The sequence below is a fragment of the Pelophylax lessonae genome (assembly GCF_965119305.1).
Source record: "Pelophylax lessonae genome assembly, chromosome: 3".
Classification (NCBI taxonomy): Eukaryota; Metazoa; Chordata; class Amphibia; order Anura; family Ranidae; genus Pelophylax; species Pelophylax lessonae.
In genome coordinates, this window is record NC_138770.1 from 289,570,630 (window position 1) to 289,596,472 (window position 25,843).

The 25,843-nt window shown below is 43.9% G+C and overlaps 1 protein-coding gene across 1 annotated transcript; it reads right to left on the reverse strand.

Moving 5' to 3' along the window:
- Window positions 1-16,133: 16,133 nt before the first annotated feature.
- HES1 (hes family bHLH transcription factor 1) lies at window positions 16,134-18,257 on the reverse strand. Its single transcript, XM_082248896.1, has 4 exons — window positions 18,101-18,257; window positions 17,892-17,987; window positions 17,315-17,402; window positions 16,134-16,925 (listed from the first exon to the last, which is right to left on the reverse strand). Exons 1-4 carry the CDS (start codon window positions 18,206-18,208, stop codon window positions 16,402-16,404), a joined length of 816 nt encoding a protein of 271 aa, XP_082105022.1. The 5' UTR covers window positions 18,209-18,257; the 3' UTR covers window positions 16,134-16,401.
- Window positions 18,258-25,843: the final 7,586 nt, after the last annotated feature.

Below are 25,843 nucleotides of genomic sequence, written 5' to 3' on the forward strand. Positions count from 1 at the left end.
CTGATTAAATGAAAATCGGACGTTGTGTTGACGTACGATAAATATTTTATAGCCTGCACATCAGGATTTTGTCATCCGAAAATTCGTAACCCGCTGTCGAAAACACCATACTAACAATCCGAAAATCGACAGATCATTTGTCTGACAAAATTTTACTTCCCATTTTTGTATCGTGTGTACGGGCCTTTAGCCAGGCTAGGGAGGTAATGGTAAGCCTGGAGCAGGCTAAAGAGAGCTACTGAGCAATAAAGCCCCATAGACACATCTGAGCAATTTGAAGCAGAGAGTTTCATCAGAAGCACTTCAACCCTTGGTGCTTGGATCCCATTATATTCACTGGTTTCTGTTCACACCTGAACGAAGTGTCACTCGACCCTCGAAAAATATAAATGCCCGAAAAAAGTGCAAAAATGCCTGTGACGTGTTTATTTTTCTTTCCTATTATCTAGAATTCCGTTGACTAAAAATACCATTTAACCATACAATTTAAAAAATGCTCCAGTCTGAAACGTGCACAAAAATGTCCGTTCATATGTTAAAAATAATTTGAAGCACAAATTTTCATCAGAAGCACTTCAACCCTTGGTGCTTGGATCCCATTATATTCACTGGTTTCTGTTCACACCTGAACGAAGTGTCACTCGACCCTCGAAAAAGTACATGAGCTTTTTTTTTGTGGCAGGGTCGTGCATTTTGCCCCAGTAGACTTCAATATAAATGCCCGAAAAATGTGCAAAAATGCCTGTGACGTGTTTATTTTTCTTTTCTATTATCTAGAATTCCATTGGCTAAAAATACCATTTAACCATACAATTTAAAAATTGCTCCAGTCTGAAACGTGCACAGAAATGTCCGTACATATGTTAAAAATATTGCTTTTATAAAACAACTGAAGACACTCAGCTGAAGTGTGAATGGGGCCTAAGATGGGGTGGAAGAGCGGCTGTGTGAGGCTGCTCCAGCATCAGCTTCGTGTGGCCAGAACGCGATCTCCCACATTCCAACAGTGTCTGGCTGGCTGTGTGGAGGTTTGCTGCTTTCTCACGACCTCTCATGTTCCTAAGTCCAGCTGGGAGCAATTCATTTCCTGCCAGCAACACAGCGCAGCCTGCTAGTCCTAAGATGTCTTGTACGGACCCTATGTAGGGGGTCCTGGCTGAACACAACATTGTTCATAGGTGTTTATTATAACTTCTCACTGTCACATGTCTGAGCATAACCCCAGCAGCTTGCCTTACTATTCTCATTGGAGACATCAACCTAACCATTCAGAATACATTGCAAGGCAAACATCCTTTCTAGATATGTCAGTGGTTTTTCACACATTGGAAGCATTTTCCAATATGATATGTGTGTTGAATAAATATAGTGAAGTGGGACCTAACCATTCATCACAGGTTTTCAAACCTTGTTCTAAACCTGTTATGTTATAGCGCACAACTGGGTCCCAGTGGGTCATGAGCCCCTTAACATTAATCCCATACACCAGCTGTGTCCAAACTATGGCCCTCCAGCTGTTCAGGAACTACAATTCCCATAATGCCTAGTTATGTCTCTGAATGTCAGAGATTTACAATGCCTCATGGGAACTGCAGTTCCTGAACAGCTGGAGGGCAATAGTTTGGACACCCCTGCCATACACAGTGCTCCAGACTTTACATGGCCAACCCCATAACTCCCCTGGCAGCTAAAATTTCCACCACTTCAGTCCTGCACCTCAAATCCTAAACCTTCCTTTAACCCCCACCTTCCACTTTCCAATATGTCCTCACTTCTCTAGGAGATGTCAGCAGTGCACTTGAAGGTGATGACAATTGAAGGAGGGTTTTTGGATAAGGCTAGGTAAGCTATGCATCACATTGCCCCATAATGAAATGAAGACAGATTGCCATTAGGGGCAGATGTTGGTGTTCCTAGGCCCAAAGGCCTAGCTGATCCCACTGGAAATTTTCTTCTGTGCAGGAAAGGATTAATCCATCTATCAGTAAATCCATTCTAACTCACTTGTTCCCTGTAATGGGATGGAAATGCACCTTGATCCTACAATATATTAACATGAGTAATAATATTTATTTAATTCAGGTATTTATATAGCACCATCAATTTACACAGCATTTTACATATGTATTACACATTCACATCAGTCCCTACCCTCAAGGAGCTTACAATCTAAAGCCCAGTACACACACGTCGAAAATCGGCAGGGAATTTTCGTCCAACGTCCGATCTGCCGATTTTCGGCTTGTTAGTATGATGCTTCCGACATCCAACTCCGACTTTTCGGCCAAAAAAAATCTGGTGCGCAGGCTATAAAATTTTTGTCCGCCGTCAAAACCGATTTTCGTGCAGTCAGTACTGATTTCGACAGGGAAAAATCTTATGAGCAAGTCTGGGCATGCTCAGATAAGAAAGAACACAAAGAAAGCAAACCAACACATGACATCACTTCTGAAGTAGAATTTTGTTGGGCGAGAAAATTCGTGTGCAGTCTAGGCACATTCCAACCAACAGAACACAACTCTGGACAAAAGACGGACGATCGGTCGGCCGATAATCGTTGCGTGTGTACGGGGCTTAAGTCCCTAACTCACATACAGCCAATTTAGAAAGGAACCAGTTAACCTACCAGCATGTCTTTGGAGTGTGGGAGGAACCAGAGTGGAGTACCCAGAGGAAACCCATGCAGGTACAGGGAGAACATGCAAACTGTGTGCAGGTAGCGCCATGGTTGAGATTCAAACCAATGACCCTATCGCTGCTAGGCGAACATGCTAACCACTGGCTGCATAGGACCATTGTGGCCATGGTTTTTGTGATCAAGTTGTCTGTTGATTATGTTGGTGACAAAAAATAATCTCTTAGATTGTAAGCTCTAACGAGCAGGGCCCTCTGATTCCTACTGTATTAAAGTGTATTGTATTAGTACTGTCTACCCTCAAGTTGTAAAGCGCTGCGTAAACTGTCGGCGCTATATAAATCCTATATAATAATAAGCTATGGGTAGATATAAGCAAATCTTTGAAAATGCAATGTGATTGGCTTTCACAGCTAGTTACAGAAGACAGAAGGCTGTACATCTGGACTGTATGTTTGATTTCTAGACCTCCATGCTTTTGCCTCATAGTAGTCTAACCCTGATCAGGAGCTTCTGGTAGATCACAGCAGTCACCAGCGAGCGCTCTGACATCTGGAAACAATTAGCAGCGAACATGAGAGTGAGGAAGCTTGCACTTTGGTCTGTAACTGTGGGAAAAATTAATTGACTTTAATGACAGGTCTCCCTTGGTGCACTAGTGTGGATATTAAGTTGCGGTAGTTACACATAGAAAAAAAAATACTCAGAAGGCTTGGGTTATGTGTATACCTGTTCCTCTGATTACTACACAATGGCAGTTTGTTCTAGAACTTAATAAAATAGCTTTTTGCAATGGATGTAACTGGCTATTTAGTCAGTGCTATGAGTGAAAAGTGAAAAAAAGGACCTGATTTAATAAAGAAGTAATTCTCACTCTGGTTGTAATTAATCTGTGTTCACCTAAAATACCAAATAATGTGCTAAGGGAGGGAAAAAATAGGAGCTTCTCCTGCTTGTGGACATAGGTTCATTTTACTAAGGGTAAAACATCTCAACCCTAGGCTTTGGAGGATGGGCAGAGCTGTGGGTATGATTTGACTGCCCTCTCCAGATCCCTAAACATTTAACCCCCATTCACACATGAGCATTTGACAGCTATTCCCTATGCCGGGCTACACTCAACCTGCAGAATCCCATTCTTGTAATTGTCCCTGTTTATACTTGTACAGTCCCCATACCATCTGTACCCTATATCCCAAAAAGTACATGAACTCTGAGTGTGTTCAGGTGTTTTTGCCCCTGTAGACTTCAATGGGTGTGTCTGTAAGCGTGTGACACATTCTTTTGCACCTGAAAAGCTCCACTTCTCTGGAATTGCTTCCTTCCCTTGCCCATCCCAGGAAACAAATGCCTGAAGCTTGATACAATTTCAAAAACTCAAGTTCGTAAAACACCCCCAAAAAATGTCAAAATCACTGGGAATACGATAACAAGCTAACGGTTATTGCAGAAAGGTTGTGGTTTAAGTGATACTGTCCAATGAATTGCATAATAAAAAAAAAAAAACAGAAAAAATTGTGCACTTAGTGCAGAAGGAGGTAATGCAGCAACCTACACTGATCGGCCACTTTATTATGTACACCTCTTCAATCGCTTGGAAATACAAATTGCTAATCAGCTAAACACATAGCAGCAACTCAATGCATTTAGACATCTAGGAGTGATGAAGACAACTTGCTGAAGTTCAAACTGAGCATCAGAATGGGGAAGAAAGGGGATTTAAGTGACATTGAAGGTGGCATGGGTGTTGGTGCCAGATGGGCTGGTCTGAGTATTTCAAAAACTGCTGATCTACTGGGATTTTCACACACACCCATCTCTAGGGTTTACAGAGAATGGTTCGAAAAAGAGAAAATATCCAGTGAGAGGTAGTTATGTGGACAAAAATGCCTTGTTGGTGTCAAAGAAGAATGAGCAGACTGGTTTGAGATGATAGAAAGGCAACAGTCAAATAATCCCTCGTTATAACCAAGGTATGGAGAATAGCATCGGACAATAGAAGATTGGAAAAACGTTGCCTGGTCTGATGAGTCTCAATATCAGCTGCAACATTCAGATGGTAGGGTCAGATTTTAGTCTGGTGTTGGTATAATGGTGTGGGCATTGAGCATCGTTTGAATGCAATGGCCTACCTGAATATTGTTGCTGAGCATGTCCATCCCTTTATGACTACAGTGTAGTAGTGGCTCCTTCCAGCAGGATGATGCACCAGATCACAAAGCTCAAATCATCTCACCACTGGTTTCTTGAACATGACAATGAGGTCACTGCACTCCAATGGGCTCCACACTCACCAGATCTCAATCCAATAGAGCATCTTTGGGATGTGGTGAAACAGGAGATTTGCATCATGGATGTTGTCATGTCAATATGGACCAAAATCTGTTTCCAACACCTTGTTGAATCTATGCCACAAAGAATGAAGGCAGTTCTGAAGGCAAAAGGAGGTCCAACTCGGTACTAGCAAGGTGTACCTAATAAAGTTGTTGGTGAGTATATATTCCACACAAAGGAATTACAAAAATAATGACTCTAAAAGGGGTGCATCACCAATATCTCTGTAGTGGTCAATACAAAATATGTGTGTGGAAAAAATAAGGGTAACTCATTATAAAGTATAATAAATGAAATGGTAAAATAGCAGCCCCATAACATATAATTCACTTGTGCTTAACACTCAACTTAAGAGAGAAATATCTAAAAGTCCAAATGTGAAATCTTAGAAATGATGAAAGTCCTCGTATAAGAATCCCAAACCACCTTACAGACAAGTGTGCCAGTTCCCTTAACAGTAATGATCTCCAAATGATAATAGATCCAGCGCAGAAATCATCCAACTGGGGGGGGGCACCACTCAGGATACCACTGACACCACGGCCTCCACAGTCCTTCACTGGGTATCCAAAGCCAGGACCTCAAAGTATTAACGGGTAAGAGAAAGAACAAACGACCATAGAGTAGTATGCTAAAACCACTTAAGTTATTAAAAGTAGATGTACTCACCAAAGACAGAGTATTACAGGCAAAACACACCACACCAGGGATCAACAGCAGGTGTACAACATCATATGCCACTGGCCACACCCTACGCGCGTTTCGTCTGGTGCAACGGACAACTTCAGGGGATAAAGAAAGTGAATTGTATAAAGCTGAAGGAAGGCTTCTATGGAGTCCCAAAAGCTTGCATTTCCAATTTGAGTTAGCGATTAAAAAGGTTTTACTTAAACCATGGCCTTTTACATTAAGGCTTCATGCACATTGGGCTTAAAAAACGCCAGTTCCCTTGGCAGAAATAAAAATGCTGTTATGTACAGGAATTTAGGAGAGCTTAGGACTGTTTAGCTTTTTTTCTGCCAGAAAGATCCAATCACAAATGCAAACCAGAAGGCTTTTTCTTTTCCTGCCTCTAAACGCTGAGCTCAAAAAATGCCTGTAATCCTCCCAATGTGCATGGAAACATAGGATAACACCGAGCTTCATCTACAGCCAAAATAAACTCCTCTAGAAGCAGCACCTTTTTTTTAACCCAGTGTGCATGGACCCTAGAGAATATGTAACCCAACTTTTCATATTCCTGATATGTGCCGGTTGCACCATGTACTTGCATTGAAAAGTATCCTGTCCTCTTTGTATTTCTTCCTTTGTGTGAAATCTCTGGTGTCCCTTCCAGTCCCTCTGCTTTCCTACTAAATACTGACCACACTAAGCAGGAGAGCACAGTGTGGTCAGTTTTCTACCTGTGCTGAGAGCTCAGCCTGCTCTCCTCCAATGATCTGATTTCTGCTGACACGCCTCTCCCCTGCACGGCCATGCACTGGAAAGACTAGTGTTCTGCTGTTTCTCCTCTCTGAGCTCTTTATGCGGCTAATAACATAGATTAGGTGCTCACTTATAAAAAAAAATGGGAAAAGGGTATTTATAATGTATATATATATATATATATATATATATATATATATATATATATACATACAAAAATGTTTTGCCTTTCATTTTTATTTTACCCTGAATGGTTTGGTGAGGGTTTACCTATAGCTTGCTAACACTGCTATGAAGAGCATCGCTATCTGCATGCCTTCACAAAGCTTAACCATACGTGTTTTTGTTTTATTTTACTTTATATCTGAAATTGTTTATGAAAGTTTGAATGTACTGAAAATATGTAATTGTAGTCTTGCCTGGAAAAGATAACTCATTGCAGTCGCTGTACTCCTCTTCATCCATTAGTGCCACATTAATAGGTATAGGGGAGTCTGTAGGGAAATATATAACTAATGCCACATTAGTCATATATTTCCCTCCAGAGTTCTCATAGCCTTTGGCAAATGAAAGGTAACACTTTGGAGGTTAAGTCTTAAGTGGGTAGCGGTTCAGCTTCAGCAAGGAAAGTGTGCATTAAATTAGACAATACATAAATAAAAACAAGAGAGGGGTGACTTAAAGCCAATCAATTTCTTTACCCTGTGCATTTAAAAGAAGGTCCATAGTGGGACCCCAAGAGACGGGAATCTGTTAGATAATGAATGAGAACACAACGTGTTCATAAAAGAGAGACAACCAGTGCAAAAAAATCAATGCAAATGTTTCTACAATGTTTTACTAATCTTAGTAAAACAAAACAAGTTGTGAACCGAATCCAGTATATTGCTGCTGTGTGAAGACAATCTTTTTGACAAAAGAAATGAGCCAGATGCCTTAGTCTTCAGCATATCTAATATAAAAGCATCTAGTACTTGTTTAAAGGGCTGCTTCAGCTATTTTTTTTTTTTTCTTTGATTTTTAAAAGAGTAGAGAAGGGACAAAACTGTGAATAGGTACGCATTGCTCTCAGTGACCTCACTGGTGTGATTTCCCTATGGTGTTCCCCCTGATACCACAGTGAGAAATGATGGGGATCACCAGGTCAGGAAGATGCAGATAGCAATTAAAACTAGGGATAGAGCGATTATCGGCAAGGAAGACATATTTTGGGGTCCGATATGGACTTTCCCCGATATATCGTTATTGCCCCCGGAACTGCCTGATATTGCCAATATTTTTGTGACATCATTCTGCCTTCTTAGGCCACCTACCTCGCCTTCGACAGCCTCGTCTGAAGTCAGGACTAGTCTCGCGGGAGATTATCACAGCCATACACCTACCCACAGCAGCCCGGTGCCAGGCAGCCACCCACATCCACAGGCCCTGTACCAGCCAGCCAGGCCACAGGCACTGTACCAGCTAGCCAGTCAACCACCCACAGGCCTTGTACCAGCCAGCCACCCACAGGCCCTGTACCAGCCAGCCACCCACAGGCCCTGTACCAGCCAGCCACCCACAGGCCCTGTACCTGCCAGCCATAGGCACTGTACCAGCCAGCCACAGGCACTGTACCAGCCAGCCATCCACAGGCCCTGTACCAGTCAGCCACCCACAGCCCCTGTGCCAGCCACCCACCTACCACAGGGTGCCAGCCAGCTAGCCTACCACCACAGGGTGCCAGACTGCCAGCCACCCACCACAGGATGCCAGCCAGCCAGCCACCCACCACAGGGTGCCAGACTGCCAGCCACCCACCACAGGGTGCCAGCCATCCACCACAGGGTGCCAGTCAGCCATCCACCACAGGGTGCCAGCCAGCCAGCCATAAACCACAGGGTGCCAGCAAGCCAACCACACGCTACAGGGTGCCAGCCAGCCAGCCATCCACCACAGGGTGCCAGCCAGCCATCCACCACAGGGTGCCAGCCATAAGCCACAGGGTGCTAGCAAGCCAACCACACACCACAGGGTGCCAGCCATCCACCACAGGGTGCCAGCCAGCCATCCACCACAGAGTGCCAGACAGCCAGCCACCCACTACAGAGTGCCAGCCAGCCACTCACCACAGGGTGCCAGCAAGCCAGCCATGAAGCATTAAACAAAAATTAACATGTTCAGTACCAGATTTGTGTCAAAAATTGTCTTTATTTTTCAAGCTTTAAATGTACAAAATATCGGCCCATAACGGCCGATACTGTTACGTTGTGACCAAAATATCGCTATCGGCCCGGAAAAAAACATATCGGTCTATCCCTAATTAAAACCACCATAGAGGTTCTCATCTTTCCCCATTCTACTAAATGTAAAAAAATTAAATAAACAACTGAGCTAAACCAACCAAATAAATGTGAAGCTGCAACTTCAAGTGTGACTGTCACCTTAAAAGAAATATATATATATAAGTTGCGCTATAAAGTGAAAAACATATGTGATTATGTAATAAAGTCCAAAATAAAGTCCATATAGGTAAACAGCACGTCTGACGAAATATTCTGTACAGGTACCGCTTACCAAAGGTAAATAGTATATAGGCCCAATGTACTTCAAAGGATCCACAGGAACTAGATATCAATCGGACTCCGTATCTCTAGATGGATCTCCTCAGTGTTGGGTATTCATGTGGAATAAAATGAAAGACGCCATAGCGTAAAACCACAATAAATTAAATAAACACCCCGAGTGATTGGAATGTTAGGAAAGTGCTAAAGTAGTGTAGATAGAAGACACAACACCTCCAATCTTGTGAAAATACTCCTTACCAGAGTAATAAAACTTGTGCAGAGAAAGCAGAAAGAGACCTCCCCCAGTAGGACTGCAGCTTACCAAAAGCAAACCATATTATGCATATAGGTCCCAATCGTGTCACCAAAGAGGGCTGACATATATATGCCCTTACCAGCTCCAGAAATTGAAAGGCATAAAAGATCCAGAATCCGACTGAGTACTTCAACTGATGGCACAGCTCCAGATATATGTCAAAAGCACTCCAGATCAGATCAAACACCTCCAATGGGAACGCTAGTAGAGGCTCAGCATACAGGAGGTATCAGCCATGAATGAAAGAGAGGTAGACCATAGCGTAAAACCCCACAAACAAATTTATTAGAGAAAGGGCAAACACCTACAAACATGAAGATCACAATAGTTGAAAGAAGAAGGTAAATAAGCCGCCGGCCGGACGGCTCCACTCGCCTGTTCCTTCGTGAGACTGTAGCGTATGGGTGACGTCAGCACGCCGTGACCTGACGCGTTTCATCAGAGATGATGTTCTCAAAGGTACGGGCGGTGTGCTGACGCCACCTATAAATAGCCAATAGGACCGCGAAATCAATAACCGGAAGTTCCCTTACCGCCATATTGAGTGTGGTATTCCGGAACCGGAAATGATTGCGCTACCCGGAACCAGAAAAATGGGCTTGGATTGGAAAATTAAACAACGTAATATAAAACTAAAGTGGTAAACAGCAAATACTACTAGAACATAGTGCCGTGAACCAAAAAGAAGAGGACATAACCAAATACATATGGATCGATCATTTGCTGACTCAAATATGCCATACACATTAGATTTGGTCATATACCAATTATACGGGAACTTCCGGTGATGGACTCGTACCCAAAAATAATAAGCAAATACAACTCTGCAGCACTGAATAGTGATGCCCTCAAGGTTACACATATAAAAAGATAACATAATAAGAAGCCAAATGGACATCTCCCCACGATGTGGGTATATTATCTATATCACTAAAATACATAATCATAATATACAAAATGACACATTATGTAATATCTAGGCCTGAACTAAATTTGTATCTAGATCATACATAGATATAATAAAAAAGGGGAGGGGAGGGGGGGGGAGGAATAGGCCAAAGAATTGGATTTAAAAACAAAAATAAAGGAATAATGAATGAGAACTTCAATCAGAAACACACCTAAGAGTTATCGATGAACGCATTAATCTCTGTATCTACGTTCAACCCAAAGGGTGTATAGCTTTTAACCTTGTAAATCCAGGACATCTCAAGGCGAGAGATGCCTCTAGTCAACGGTTCCCCCCTCCAATGGGGAGTAAATTTATCTATTCCCAGAAACAAGGTATTCTTCTGATTGCTGTTGTGGACCTGTGCGTAGTGTTTAGAAACTAAATGTTTCAGAAAGGCCTTCCGAATATTGGCCACATGTTCATTTAGTCTAACATTCAGTGGACGCTTGGTCCTACCAATATATTGGTAGCCACAAGGGCACTGAAGCATATAGACTACTCCCTTGGTGGCACAAGATATAAACGGTTCTATATCATGAGTCTTACCAGTACTGTGGGAGGTAAAGTTTTTGGTATTACGCTTCTTAATTGCATTGAGGGAACAGATTTGGCACCTGTTGCAACGGTAATATCCAGTAAGTTGGTTCTACTAAATGTGTCTTTGCTGCTGTGTACTGATTGGACAGATTTTCCATTACCTCCTGTCCGTCTGGCCCTTTCCCTAAAAAAATTCACATCAACATGCATCTTTGCAGGCTGATGGGAAATCTCCTAACACCTTTAAAAAAAAAAAGTTTTTTTGCTTTATTAACCATATTTCTCTTCCACCTCCAGGTTTTCCTGAAGGCAGTAGTGACAGCCCCAGCCACACCGATGCCTGCAGAGATCTTGCAGTATTGTGATACTGCGCATGCGTGGAATGAAGCGCATAATGATTTTTTCAATAGATGCATGTAGTGTTATATGACATTATGCGCTTCATCTCCTGTACACGCAGTATCACAGAGATTTTTAAAATTGATGGAGCAGGAAGGGGGAACCAGGTGGCACAGACGCAGGATATAAATAGGTATATATGAAGAAAAATTGTTTGTTTTCCCCCTATTCATTATTGACAGGTTTACAGAATAGACATGGTCCTCTTTAACCACTTCATCTCCGGAAAGATTTTTCCCCCTTAATGACCAGGCCATTTTTTGCGATTAGGCGCTGCGTTATTTTAACTAACAATTGCACGGTCGTGCCTTCTATCAGTTTCCCCGAAGATCGCGGGAGGCCGGCGGCAATCAAGCCCGCTCCTCCCGCGGTCGGCGTCCCGCTGTGTCTAACGCGTTGAGACCGCGTGCACATAATCACGTGGATCTACGTGATTATGCGTAGCCGAGCTGCCCTGACGCAGTAAATCTGCATGGGGCGGTCGGCAAGTGGTTAAAGTGGTTCTAAAGTCTCAAGGTTTATTACCTTCATTCATTCTATGCATGAAGGTAAAATGCTGTATACCACAGTCAGTGAGCCAATGAGGAGAGAGCGGGGCCAAGCCGCAGCTGTTTATGTGAATGGACACGCAGAGCAGCCGTTCAGGAGCGAGGCTGCTTGGGTGCCCCCTTAGCAAACTGCTTGCTCTGGGGGCACTCAGCAGGAGGGAGGAGCCTAGAGCTCCGGCAGGGGACCCGAGAAGAGGAGGATTGGGGCTGCTCTGTGCACAACCATTACACAGAGCAGGTAAGTATAACATGTTTGTCATTTTTTTTAAATTGCCTTTAATATCACTTGCCAAGCTAGCCATATGCAAGAATGATTTTCTTTGGAAATTTTTGTTTTTGAAAGGCTCTTTCAATTTTCTGATGGCTACTGGGGTCAAATCAACATTTAGTTTTTAACTGTACTGATAAGAAATGTAAAGGAGCAGGGTGCAATATTTAGCTTGAACAAATGTAGTTCCAATTATGAGTGTGGTTTTCGCCCATAAAAAATCATACATATTGTAATGAAACTTGTTAAATACATATGGAATTCTCTATTCATAGAGCAGGTCTGGATGAAATCTGTCATGGAAATGAGTTAACTCAACAGTAAGAAAGAATGCTGTGAAGAACAATTTTTCAGAATTTCCATATAAGTGTTTGAATGAAAATCGAACTGTGTATGGCCAGCTTTAGACTAGACCTGGAAGTGAGGGGCAATCGCCTGCAGGGGGACACAGCAATAAATATTTGACAAAGGCTCTAAGCATTTTGCTTATGCACTAGCTAATTTAGATGGACTTCACTAAAAAATTAAAGCTGCACCCCAGCTAATACTTTATAAGCAGTTACATCAACAGTTTTATCTTATTTTGGGAATAATGTCTTTCATAAATAAATAAAAGCTGACCATTGTGAGCACCCCTGTCAGGGTTGAATTATTAATTTCAACCCTTTAACTGCCACTGTTGCTGAAAAGCTTGTTCTCTTAAAGAAAGTTGTAGAATAAAAGACTTACTAGACTAGTGAAAATAAAAGATAAAAAGCCTAAAAATAAAACTAATGCATACATTACATCTAAGGATTTTTAGGCTGCAATAAAATACATTTTTGTGTCTTTGAGTTTAATGCTGCAAGGCAGGAGTGCTAGCTACTAAGCAAATCTAAGGCTGCATTCACATGTCAGCGTTTGGATCGCGGGCAGAATCGCCGCGATTCCGCCCGCGATCCTGAGATTATTGCAAATCGCGGGACGCCTGTGCGTTGCCCGTGACTTGCAATAGCCCCCCCAGACGCTGAGCGATGTTGCCGGTAAAAAAATCGCGGGACGCATTACGCCCAAAGAAGTACAAGAGCTTCTTTGGAGCGTATTGCGTCCCGCGATTTTTTTTGCGCTATGTTACCGCGATTCAGCAGGCGGAAATCGCGGCAACATCGCTCAGCGTTTGGGGGGCTAATGCAAATCACGGGCAACGCACAGGCATCCCGCAATTTGCAATAATCTCTGGATCACGGGCGGAATCACGGCTATTCTGCCTGCGATCCAAACGCTGACATGTGAATGCAGCCTTAAGCTTCTGCTATTGTTCCTTTTTGTGATGTATATAATATATGAATAGGATATAATATAAAATAAAAAAAAGGCTTAATTACCAAAATTTTAACACAGGGATGGGGATTTTTTATTTTCAGCCATGTGATTTGAAATTCTTGCTGGACTCAGCTTAAAATAACTTTCATTTTTTTTATAATTAGAGTGTAAGCACCCAGGAGCAGGGCCCTCCCAACTCTCTTGTCTTGATAACTAGAATTTTATAATTGGAGTGTAAGCACCCAGGAGCAGGGCCCTCCCAACCCTCTTGTCTTGAATTGTAATGGTACTGTACTGTCTCCCTTTATATTGCAAAGCACTGCGCAGACTGTTGGCGCTATATAAATCCTGTATATTTTTGTATCACGTGATCCTCCCTTTTAGATTGTAAGCTGTAATGAGCAGGACCCTCTGATTCCTCCTGTATTGAATTGTATTGTAGCTGTACTGTCTGCTCTTATATTGTAAAGCACTGCACAAACTGTAGGCGATATATAAATCCTGTATAATAATAATAGTAATAATAATAAATTGTTATTCTAGTAATAATAATTATTAAATAAATATAATAATAATTATTTTTCTAGTGTACTAGCTTTGTGAACTAAACCTACTGCATGTTACAATTACTGTAATTGTGTTTATTAGTTACTTGTAAAACCTAATCTAATATCATATCATACCTAACCATGACCGTTAAAATCCTATCTAATTGGAAACCCAGCTGTGCTGGAAAGATATACAAAACTCTACCTCCAGAGGGCAGAATAACCTTTCTGCAGGTTGAGTAATCTACGAACTAAAAAAGGGTATTTATTATAACTTTTGATGACATTGCCAAACCATGTGTATTGGAAATATGAATAAAAACCCAAAGTGTGCATGCAATCACAAAGGTAGTCTGTTAGCATAAGGAGCGTACATACTTTCATCACATGCAGAGGTGGTCTCAACACCGATGACACAGAAACACAGCCTTGGGGCTACTCATGTCTCAAAGGCTTGAAATGTCTGGTCTCGTTTTATTTTTCTCCTTGCTGGCTTTAACTTCCCAAACACCTGGAAAAGAATCAGGCACCTGGCTGCTCCAGACAGAATCCAACAAGCCTTTATGGTGGGATTTGACACGGAATTCCCTGCAGATCCCCTGACTGTTAGAGATTGTTCCTTTTTCGTTCAGGCTTGTTACCAGTTTCCTAAGGATCTGAAATCTGAGAAGGGAGTTATCGCACTTTAGGGGTCATTGACTAAAGGAATATTTTTTTTTTCTTTCCTTCAGGAAACCCGTTTAGGCCCCTTTCACGCTTTTGCGACTTGGGACTGCAAAGTCGCATGACAAGTCGTACTCCATGATTTCCTATGAGTACCGTTCATATCTGTGTGACTTCAAGTCGCAATGACTTCAAAGTAGTCCCTGTACTACTTTGGGCCAATTTTTAAGGTTTATAGACATAGGAATTGCTTCAAATCCAGTCAAAATTGAGCCAAAAATGCGGTAGAAGCGTGGCAAAAAACAAAAAAATCATACCAAAATCCTGCAACTTTTAGGTCACATAAGTGTTAAAAGGGCCTTAAGCTTTTAAATGTAAAGGAGCGTTTAGGGAAAATTCCGAATTTTTTATTCCCCTACACATGGCTTGAAATAACTTTAGTGAACAGGGGACTTTATGCAATAGGGGTCCTGAACTGGGGAAAATTCCTAATTTTTATTCCCCTACACATGGCTTGAAATGACTTTAGTGAACAGGGGACAATTCCTAATTTTTATTCCCCTAGACATGGCTTGAAATGACTTTAGTGAACAGGGGGCTTTATGCAATAGGGGTCCTGAACTGGGGAAAATTCCTAATTTTTTATTCCCCTAGACATGGCTTGAAATGACTTTGTGAACAGGGGGCTTTATGCAATAGGAGTCCTGAACTGGGGAAAATTCCTAATTTTTTATTCCCCGAGACATGGCTTGAAATGACTTTAGTGAACAGGGGGCTTTATGCAATAGGAGTCCTGAACTGGGGAAAATTCCTAATTTTTATTCCCCTAGACATGGCTTGAAATGACTTTAGTGAACAGGGGGCTTTATGCAATAGGGGTCCTGAACTGGGGAAAATTCCTAATTTTTATTCCCCGAGACATGGCTTGAAATGACTTTAGTGAACAGGGGGCTTTATGCAATAGGAGTCCTGAACTGGGGAAAATTCCTAATTTTTATTCCCCGAGACATGGCTTGAAATGACTTTAGTGAACAGGGGGCTTTATGCAATAGGGGTCCTGAACTGGGGAAAATTCCTAATTTTTATTCCCCTAGACATGGCTTGAAATGACTTTAGTGAACAGGGGGCTTTATGCAATAGGGGTCCTGAACTAATCTTCCTGAACAAGGTACATATAAATAGGTATGGGAGCCTTCTGAAAATTGCCATATTTTATAATGCCCAGTGCTAGTAATTTTCAGCATAATTTCTCATCAAGAAGTTTACATATTTTACTTGAAAAGTTGGAAAAATAAACTTTACCCTCAAAATAAAAAAAAAACAAAACCTCTTAAGTACATTGGAAACTCTGATCACCATGACTTATTACAGTAATAATAAAAATTCTTTCCCCAAACCTGCAGTCTGACCCACAACAACACATTAAAAGGAAACAAGAGCTGGCGTCAATGTGATGCCAAGTAAGGAATGGTAGGCTTGCCAAGTATAGAAAAAATAGATTTTCGTGTGTTCCTCTTTTTAGCCAATATTAAAAATATCTGTTAGCGTTACCGCTGTTATGTATTAAACTTAGTCATCTCTTTTAATTAAAACATTTTGATAGAACTATGCAATGCATGAAAAGGTATATAAAAACAGCAAAAGCCAGTTATCTTCAAAATAATACAATATGCAGTTTTATTATTTACAAGTAAACTTCCAGAATAGGAAGAAATGCATAAGAGCACATTTGTAGGTCTTTGGCATCATAACAATTTCGTAGACAAACGAAATATAAGTTGCAATCTTATTATACAACAGCGCATTCAATATGAATATCAGCTATTTACAAACATAATAGTGCATTCTCGCTACAAAATGAAGACTTTCTATTTGTAACTAATCGTCTTTCTAAATGAAAGCTGTCCAATACGGTCCTTAGTATAGTCCAGTTACCAGGGTCTCCATACAGAGTCTGCAGTGACTGATGGCATGATAGAGGGAGACATGGCAGCTGGCACTCCATTGCTCACATTGGAGTTTGTGTAGACAGGGATGACAGGTCCGTTGTGTGGGAAGGCTGGATTGGTGATCAGAAAGGCAAATTGTCCGTCTGAAGCTGGCACTAGCTGAAAGCCACCATAGACCTTGGCAGCTTCTACTGGCGGGCCACCCTTCTTGCAGGAAACCCCACCCATGGGAGCGGGACTGCTCCGCGGGCCATTTGCAGGAAGCTGGACCAGCGGTTGGCCAAACGCAGGGTGAGAGTTGGCAACAGCAGCCGGAATCTGGGGTTGGGCAGGGTAATTCATGGCATTAATCTGATTCATGCAGTTGGCCAGATGTCCCAGGAGCCGGGTCCGGACGTCGGTGTTGACTCCTTCACAAGTAGACAGGAATCGGGTGACTTCGTTCATGCACTCGCTGAATCCGGCTCTGTATTTGCCCAGAACAGTGGGGTCTGTGCTGAGAGCAGCTGTAGAAGAAGAAGGACACTCAGTTATATCACTGAAGACTAGACGGAGCAGACAGACCCCACACTACAGGGTTAATGCCGCACGCGGCCTCACTAGAACTCTACCCTTAGTAAATGCATAACTCGGGTTCATTAATATATAGACTATATGAGCTCAGGTCACTTATCAGCATCCTGTAGATTCTAGAACTGCCTGACAATCCCCCTCCTCCCCCTCCCCAGCAGTAACATGAGCTCCACGTAGAAACTATAAATAAGCCCAGACCGTGGGAAAGGCAGTGAGAGCCAGCCCAGTAGAATGTTTCTGAATGCCATTCAAACCGCAGGCGGAAGTCTGGAAGAGATCAGCCAGAAAGGGAAGGATGAAGGGGGGGGGGGGGAGTACTCACCAGTCATCTGAACTCTCTGCAAGTTCCGGAGGTGCTTCACTGTCATCTCTAAAATATCAGCCTTCTCCAACTTCGAGTGCCTGGAACTCTGAAAAGTAAATCCCACATTTAGTTCTCAGCTCAGCAAATCACATTATCAGCCAAGTGTTACAGGATACACCATCACTATGAACTATTACTAATATTTACTCTTAGTGTCTTATATAAAATATAAATAGTGGGCACTGTACAAATCTGGTAATGATAATATTGTTATTGAACATTTATTAATAATAAATAAATAATAAATATAAATAAATGTATATAAATAAATAATAAATAATAAATAAATAAATAATAAATAAAGAATTGCAGTACAGAAGTGGTGCAGTAAGGCAATGTACATTGGGTATTGATCATATATTATTAATAATTGCAGTACAGAAGTGGTGCAGTAAGACTATGTACATTGGGTATTGATCATATATTATTATTACTAATAAAGAATTGCAGTACAGAAGTGGTGCAGTAAGACAATGTATGGGGGGGGGGGGGTATATGGTGTCCAATGCAATGGATGGTTATAATGCCCACTTACATCTTTCTTCAAGGCATCCAGGATGAGGGTTTTGAGTTGGCCGAGGCTCTCATTAATCCTGGCTCTCCTCCTTTTCTCCATGATGGGTTTGGATGACTGTAAATAAGAGGCACACACAGTCAGTGTGATCATGGTGGTAACATATCTAGGACATGATCCAGTACATCTATGCCATCATGATGATGGGTGTCCAGGCAGGAGCTATTTACCTTTCTATGCTCAGAAGCAGTTTTGGGTTTATCCGGAGTAGATGTCATGCTGGCTGGGGTGGCAGCCACAGGGGAAGAAGAGTTTTTCTCCATCATGTCAGCTGGCATCTTGTGGATCGGTGCAATGTATTCCCAGGAGGAGGTGTAATGGTCCTCTATATAGGGAGGGATGGATGGATGGATCCAGGAATAGAGCGCAGTGTCCGCAGAGATCTGCCTCTCCCTGCCCGCCTGTCTGATATTAGTGATTGCCCTCCGCTTGGCTCCGGCTTTATATACCGCTCACAGCACGCGAATGCCTAGTGTGAAACTTCCTAATGTCATTGGCTGCAAGGCGGGGCACTGGGGCCAATGATAAGACCTGGAGGGAGAGAAGGGCGGGATTCTGATAGCAGCCTGTCAATCAAGAACAATCATCTTTAACTCCTTGTACGCCTATTGCCACTTTCCTAAAAAGCCTAATCTCTTCCAAGTCTCATGTCATGTGTACCATGTATATAGGGGTAGGCTCTACATTCCTTATAGATTGTGTTCTATTGCTGCGTCTGATCTCTAACTCTGGGCCCCATTGAACAAATACATCTTGCAAAAAAAAGTGCAAAACAAAAGTTTAATTAAATTAAATAATTTTAGTAATATATATATATATATACGAGGTTTCCTCACTTTTTTTTAGATTTAATAGAGTTAAAAAAGTGCAGACACTTTTTGAAGACCCCTCTTTTAAATCTATATAAAAAAACAAAGATGTGTTCTCCATATATTGCAATGATTGTTTACTTCATAATTTCCATAAATAAATATATGATCACATCATCGTCTATTTTGTTGGAATATTGGGAGCCCCGCTATTAATGTAATCTCTGTGCGGACGATTCGAGAGACTTATTCCAATTCTGATCTATCTATCTATCTATCTATCTATCTATCTATCTATCTGTCTGTCTGTCTGTCTGTCTGTCTGTCCGTCCGTCCGTCCGTCCGTCCGTCCGTCCGTCCGTCCGTCCGTCCGTCCGTCCGTCCGTCCGTCCGTCCGTCCGTCCGTCCGTCCGTCCATCTATCTATCTATCTATCTATCTATCTATCTATCTATCTATCTATCTATCTATCTATCTATCTATCTATCTATCTATCTATCTATCTATCCCTCTATCCCTCTATCTGTATCTTTCAATCTAACTGTTTCTATGTCTGTGCGATGCAAATTCAGTCATACAGATTGTATGGCTGAATTTGCATTGCATTCGGACCAAAGCCATTCAGGACCATTTTTTTGGTCTGCACCAGAATCAGATCGCATGGGTGTTCACACCTATGCGATCCGATTCCTTTCTGAATTGACAGTTCGCACTGTGATATGCGAACAAATCTGGGGGTGTCATTAACTTTGTATTGACACTCTGAGCAGTTCGAAAATGGCAGTGTGAACTGTCTGCGAGTCGGGTGTGATGCGGGAACCCTCAGTGGATTTGCAGGCTTTCCGTATCGCACCAATGTGAACCGACACTTAGAATTTGTAATCTATTTATGTATTTTTATTTATTACAGGTACTTATCAATTTACACAGTGCTTTACATATATATTTCATACCTCCCAACTGTCCCTGATTTGGTGGGACTGTCCCTGATTTGGAACAAAGTCCCTCTGTCCCTCTTTACCCCTCATGTGTCCCTGATTTTGGTCTGATCTATATAGTTGTATGTAAATTGCTCTATTTATCTTTCAAAAAGTGTTTTCCAGTGCTAAACCTTTCATCCAATTTCAAAATTGCTGCATTTGTAAATTTTAAAAGCCAATATAAAGGAATAGTAGTGGTAATAAAAAAAGTAACTTTTTTTTTTGTATAATTCCCCTTTAAGGGGGTGTGGCAGGGGGTGTGTCCTACAACTACATACCTTTGCTAATAGGTGTCCCTCATTCTCATCTCAAAAAGTTGGGAGGTGTGATATTGTACAGTCACATCTGCCCCTTCCTGCCTCAAGAAGCTTACAATCTAAAGCCCCTATCTCACATTCACACACATACATACTACAGACAATCTAGACAGGAGCCAATTATCTACCAGCAATCTGATCAATGCTGCTAAGGCTACGCTATCAATCTGCTACATGTGTTAGCCAGATCATTTTGTTGATAATGATTATATATTTATGTTACAACTTAATTGCATATTTATAATGACATCCTAATATATATATATATATATGTCATGTATATGTAGTGATGGCTGAGATGTGGGACAGAAGTAGAAGTGGATGTATTCTATATATTATTGGTTGTAGATATGGGATGGAGGTGACGATCAGACTGGCCGTATGCAATAAGGAGCCGCTCTCTCTCTCTGCGCCTTGTGCCCGGCACCAGCCCAGGGACACAGCCGGTGTGTGTGTCTCTTTAAGGCTGACTGCAGGCGAGGAGGGCCGGCCAGGACCGGAGCACGTGCCAGGATGTTTTATTGCCGCTGTGGCTGAGGCTGGGCGGCTGGATGTGTGTGGGGAAGGGAGGGGGGAGAGATGGTTTAGATTATGCCGGGAGAAGGCAAATAGCAGCTGCTGTCCTGAAACCTGGGAAAACCACACCCCCCACACGATGAGACGGCTCATTGCAGCCTGGAGAGCACTTCATTTTATCGTCTATAGGTGGCGCTGGTGAGCTGATCAGTAATGTACAGCCTCGCTGCTGCTTGCAATGCAATCATGGAATAGCGAGTGAAATTTTCCGTATCTTTAATCTGTAATGTTTTTTAATCCGTCTTTAATCTGTGAGTTGTCTGTGTCCATACGATTACAATGAGATGTTTTATTGAAGGAATTTGAACTCTGATATATGCAGTATTTAAGCCACTAAAAGCCAAGCAGTCCAATCACTATACAGAACTAGCTGAGCCAGAGGCGTAACTAGAACCTTCAGGGCCCTGATGCAAGTAACCATGAAGGGCCCCCCAGACCCCTGGCCGGGGCCCTTACCTTCAAGCCCAGGGCTCTTCCCACTAATCCTGGGGCTCTTTACACTCGTTGGATGGCCTTTTATTACGGTCCCGCAGCAGGATTCTTTCACAAGTTCTGCAGTGGGCCCCCTTCCTGCAATCTTGTGGGCCCACTTCCTGCAATCTTGGGGCCTCCCCACAGTGGTGCAATGCCAGGGTCCGGTGGAAGTTCACCCACTGGTTTGCTACCGGGCCCCCTGGAGCATGGGGCCCGGTAGCGATTGCAACCCCTGCAACCCCTGTAGTTACGCCCCTGAGCTGAGCCATCATTTTCATGGTCTGAGCGTTGGTTCACATATGTGGGATGACAGACATTGCATGTGATTCGGAGCGCACTGCTCTGCACTTTTTTTGGGTCCGTGCCAGAATCGCATTACATGGTGTTCACACTTATGCGATCCGATTCATGTCCGAACTGACAGTTCACACTGCGATATGCAAACTTATCTGGGGATGTCGGTAACTTTTTATTGACCCCCCCCCCCCCCAGCGATTCGCATATGGCACTGTAAACTGCATGCGAGTTGAATGTGATGTGGGAACCCACAGTGGATTTGCAGCAGTGTTGCCAACCCCCCGGAGGGAAATTTACTGGCAGAACGTCCAAAATTTACGGACGGCACAAATTTTTTACTGGCACTGCAAAAATGTACATAAACAGGCTGTTTTCAGTGCTAAACCGTGCAAATATCAATACTTAAACTATAAACATGTAGATAGTGCTATTAGCAATGTGTTTAGGTTAAACAAAAGTCAAAAACCATATTTCTCCATTTACATGAAGACCAGATTAATATAACCCAGCCAGCACAGCGTTCCCCCATATATCAGAGTGTTCAGGATTTCCCTTACAGTGTAACTCTGACATAAAGAGGAATGCTGCAGATCTTGATTTAAGTGGGTGCTCTGGTGACCAGAAACCGCCTTATATCAGAGTCCACTGCATTCCCCTTTACATCAGAGTTCCCTTTTACATCAGGGTCCGCAGAGTTCCCCCTTCGCACTGTAAGGGGAGAATACTGCAGACTCTGATGTAGAGAGGAATACCAGGAACTCTGATAGGGGGGTGGGGGGGACTCTGGTGACCAGAGACCACCTTCCACAGATTAATTACACTAAGGTAAGGGGGGGGATTCCCTGCTATAAGGGGGAAACCTTTACATCAGTTCCCCCTTACTTTATTGTATTCACCCAGCCCTTACATCAGTGACCCCCCCCTTAGACTTGCCTGGCAGCGCTGTCACTTACCTGAGGGTGGTCAGAGGCTGCGGAAATGATACGGGAGGTGGTCAGATGCTGTGGACATCATACCGGAGGAGGTCAGAGACTGCGGACATTCTACAGGAGATGGTCAGAGGCTGCGCGGACATGGTACAGGAGGTATTGAGAGGCTGCAGACACCCCCCATTCCCCCCAACAGTAGTGTCCTAATCTGCCCCACTTCACCCTCCACATCAGTGCCCACCTCTGCCACCTTTTACATTACCCTCCCACAGCAGAGTCCTCCTCTGCCCACCTTCATATACCCTCTACAGCACTGTCCTTCTGTGCCCCCTTCAGACCCCATAGTACTGTCCTTCTGTGACCCCTCCAGCCCCCATAGTACTGTCCTTCTGTGACCCCTTCAGACCCCATAGTACTGTCCTTCTGTGCCCCCATAGTACTGTCCTTCTGTGCCCCCTCCAGCCCCCATAGTACTGTCCTTCTGTGCCCCCTCCAGCCCCCATAGTACTGTCCTTCTGTGCCCCCTCCAGCCCCCATAGTACTGTCCTTCTCTGACCCCTTCAGACCCCATAGTACTGTCCTTCTGTGCCCCCTTCAGCCCCCATAGTACTGTCCTTCTGTGTCCCCTTCAGCCCCCATAGTACTGTCCTTCTGTGTCCCCTTCAGCCCCCATAGTACTGTCCTTCTGTGTCCCCTTCAGCCCCCATAGTACTGTCCTTCTGTGTCCCCTTCAGCCCCCATAGTACTGTCCTTCTGTGCCCCCTTCAGACCCCATAGTACTGTCCTGTGCCCCCTTCAGACCCCATAGTACTGTCCTGTGCCCCCTTCAGACCCCATAGTACTGTCCTGTGCCCCCTTCAGACCCCATAGTACTGTCCTGTGCCCCTTCAGACCCCATAGTACTGTCCTGTGCCCCCTTCAGACCTCATAGTACTGTCCTGTGCCCCCTTCAGACCTCATAGTACTGTCCTGTGCCCCCTTCAGACCCCATAGTACTGTCCTGTGCCCCCTTCAGACCCCATAGTACTGTCCTGTGCCCCCTTCAGACCCCATAGTACTGTCCTGTGCCCCCTTCAGACCACATAGTACTGTCCTGTGCCCCCTTCAGACCCCATAGTACTGTCCTGTGCCCCCTTTAGACCCCATAGTACTGTCCTGTGCCCCCTTCAGACCTCATAGTACTGTCCTGTGCCCCCTTCAGACCTCATAGTACTGTCCTGTGCCCCCTTCAGACCCCATAGCACTGTCCTGTGCCCCCTTCAGACCCCATAGTACTGTCCTGTGCCCCCTTCAGACCCCATAGTACTGTCCTGTGCCCCATTCAGACCCCATAGTACTGTCCTGTGCCCCCTTCAGACCTCATAGTACTGTCCTGTGCCCCCTTCAGACCTCATAGTACTGTCCTGTGCCCCCTTCAGACCCCATAGTACTGTCCTGTGCCCCCTTCAGACCCCATAGTACTGTCCTGTGCCCCCTTCAGACCTCACAGTACTGTCCTGTGCCCCCTTCAGACCCCATAGTACTGTCCTGTGCCCCCTTCAGACCCCATAGTACTGCCCTGTGCCCCCTTTAGTCCCCACAGGCACTGTCCTCTGCCCCCTTCAGACCCCCATAGTACTGTCCTGTGCCCCCTTTAGTCCCCACAGGCACTGTCCTCTGCCATCTTCTTACATGAGTGTCCTCCTGTCCTCCACTTCTCTAGCCACAGCGCCAGTGCAGTGCCCAGTAAAGCCAATGCTTCTCTCACCGTGGAAGGAAGGTGCTATCTAGCAATGGGGCGATCCTGACGGTCCTGACCTGGCTTACAGAGATGTAAAAGCTGCATCCTCCCTAGTCCCGCCTCTTGCCGACGCCGCGTGTGTGTGGCTGTGTGCGGTGAACCGCGTCCGGTATCCTCCTCCCGCCCGGCATCATTTTAAATTTTTACGACGGCTCCCGAGTCCCGCCTCCCGTCCCGTGCGGCATGACATCACCAGTGGGTGGCGGCAGACTCAAGATCGGATGACTCGTCGAGTCAGACTCGATGATTTCCGGAACTGCGCATGCGCAGTTCTAATCTGAGCCCGAAGCAGCCATTTTTACTGGCACTTACTGGCTCCTACGGGCATTTACGGCCAGCCTTAAAGTGCCCTGATTTTACGGGCTGTCCGTAAATATACGGACGGTTGGCAACACTGATTTGCAGGGTTCCCGCATCACATTTGTGTGAACCGGGACTTAGGCCTCATGCACACAGGGTGTTAGAAAAAACGATCTGCAAAGCCACTACCAAGGCCAGGAAAAAGAGGCTCTAAAAACGTGCTTTTAGTAGTTTTTCCATTGGCGTTAATGTGTGTTTAACTTTTAGCAGTGTTTCAGACCCCCAAGGGTCTGGTATGGTCTTGGGGGGCCCACGCAGTTTTTTTTTTATTTTTTTATTTTGGCGTGGGATTCCCCTTCAAGATCCTCAGAGCACAAGTCGCACCACAAGTCAGATCATCATGATCCTACTTGGATGTGACTTCCATTGAAATCAATTGGCTCTCATAGGGAGCCATTACGGGCACATACACCCGTAAGGAAGGCAGTCTACAATTGCCACTTGTGTGTTGGTGCTTACATTATTCAATGATGTTGCAATGAGCATTTAAAAAATGTGTGACTATCACTGAGAAAGTAAGCCAACTAGTTATCAATTAGTGAGAAAAGTTAATAGTGGAGGACATTTCAGATCCAGAGGTAGATCCAGAGAGCATCTTCAGGCTAGACCAGTGGATTCCAAACTGCGGCCCGGGATCCAGATGCGGCCGCTTGTCTGCCATTATCAGACTTTTGGGGCACTTTTCCTCCCACCGTTACTAGACACTATTCCTCTCACTGACACCAACAATGGGGCATAATTCCTGCTACTGACATCAACAATGGGGGACTATTTCTTTCATTGATGCCAACGATGGAGCACTATTCCTCTCACTGACACTAACGATGGGGTGCTATTCCTTCCACTGATACCAACGATGAGGTGCTGTTCCTTCTACTGATACCAACGATGGGGGTGCTATTCCTTCCACTGAAACCAACAATGGGGTGCTATTCCTACCACTAACACCAAGGATGGGGTGCTATTCCTTCCACTGACACCAATGATAGGGTGCTATTCCTTCCACTGACACCAATGATGGGGTGCTATTCCTTCCACTGACACCAACGAGGGGGTGCTATTCCTTCCACTGACATCAATGATGGGGCACTATTCCTCTCACTGACACCAACGATGGGGGTGCTATTCCTTCCACTGACATCAATGATGGGGCACTATTCCTCTCACTGACACCAACGATGGGGGTGCTATTCCTTCCACTGATACCAACGATAGGGTGCTATTCCTTTCACTGACACCAACAATGAGGTGCTATTCCTTCCACTGACACCAACGATGAGGTGCTGTTCTTTCTACTGATACCAACGATGGGGGTGCTGTTCTTTCTACTGATACCAACGATGGGGGTGCTATTCCTTCCACTAAAACCAATGATAAGGTGCTATTCCTTCC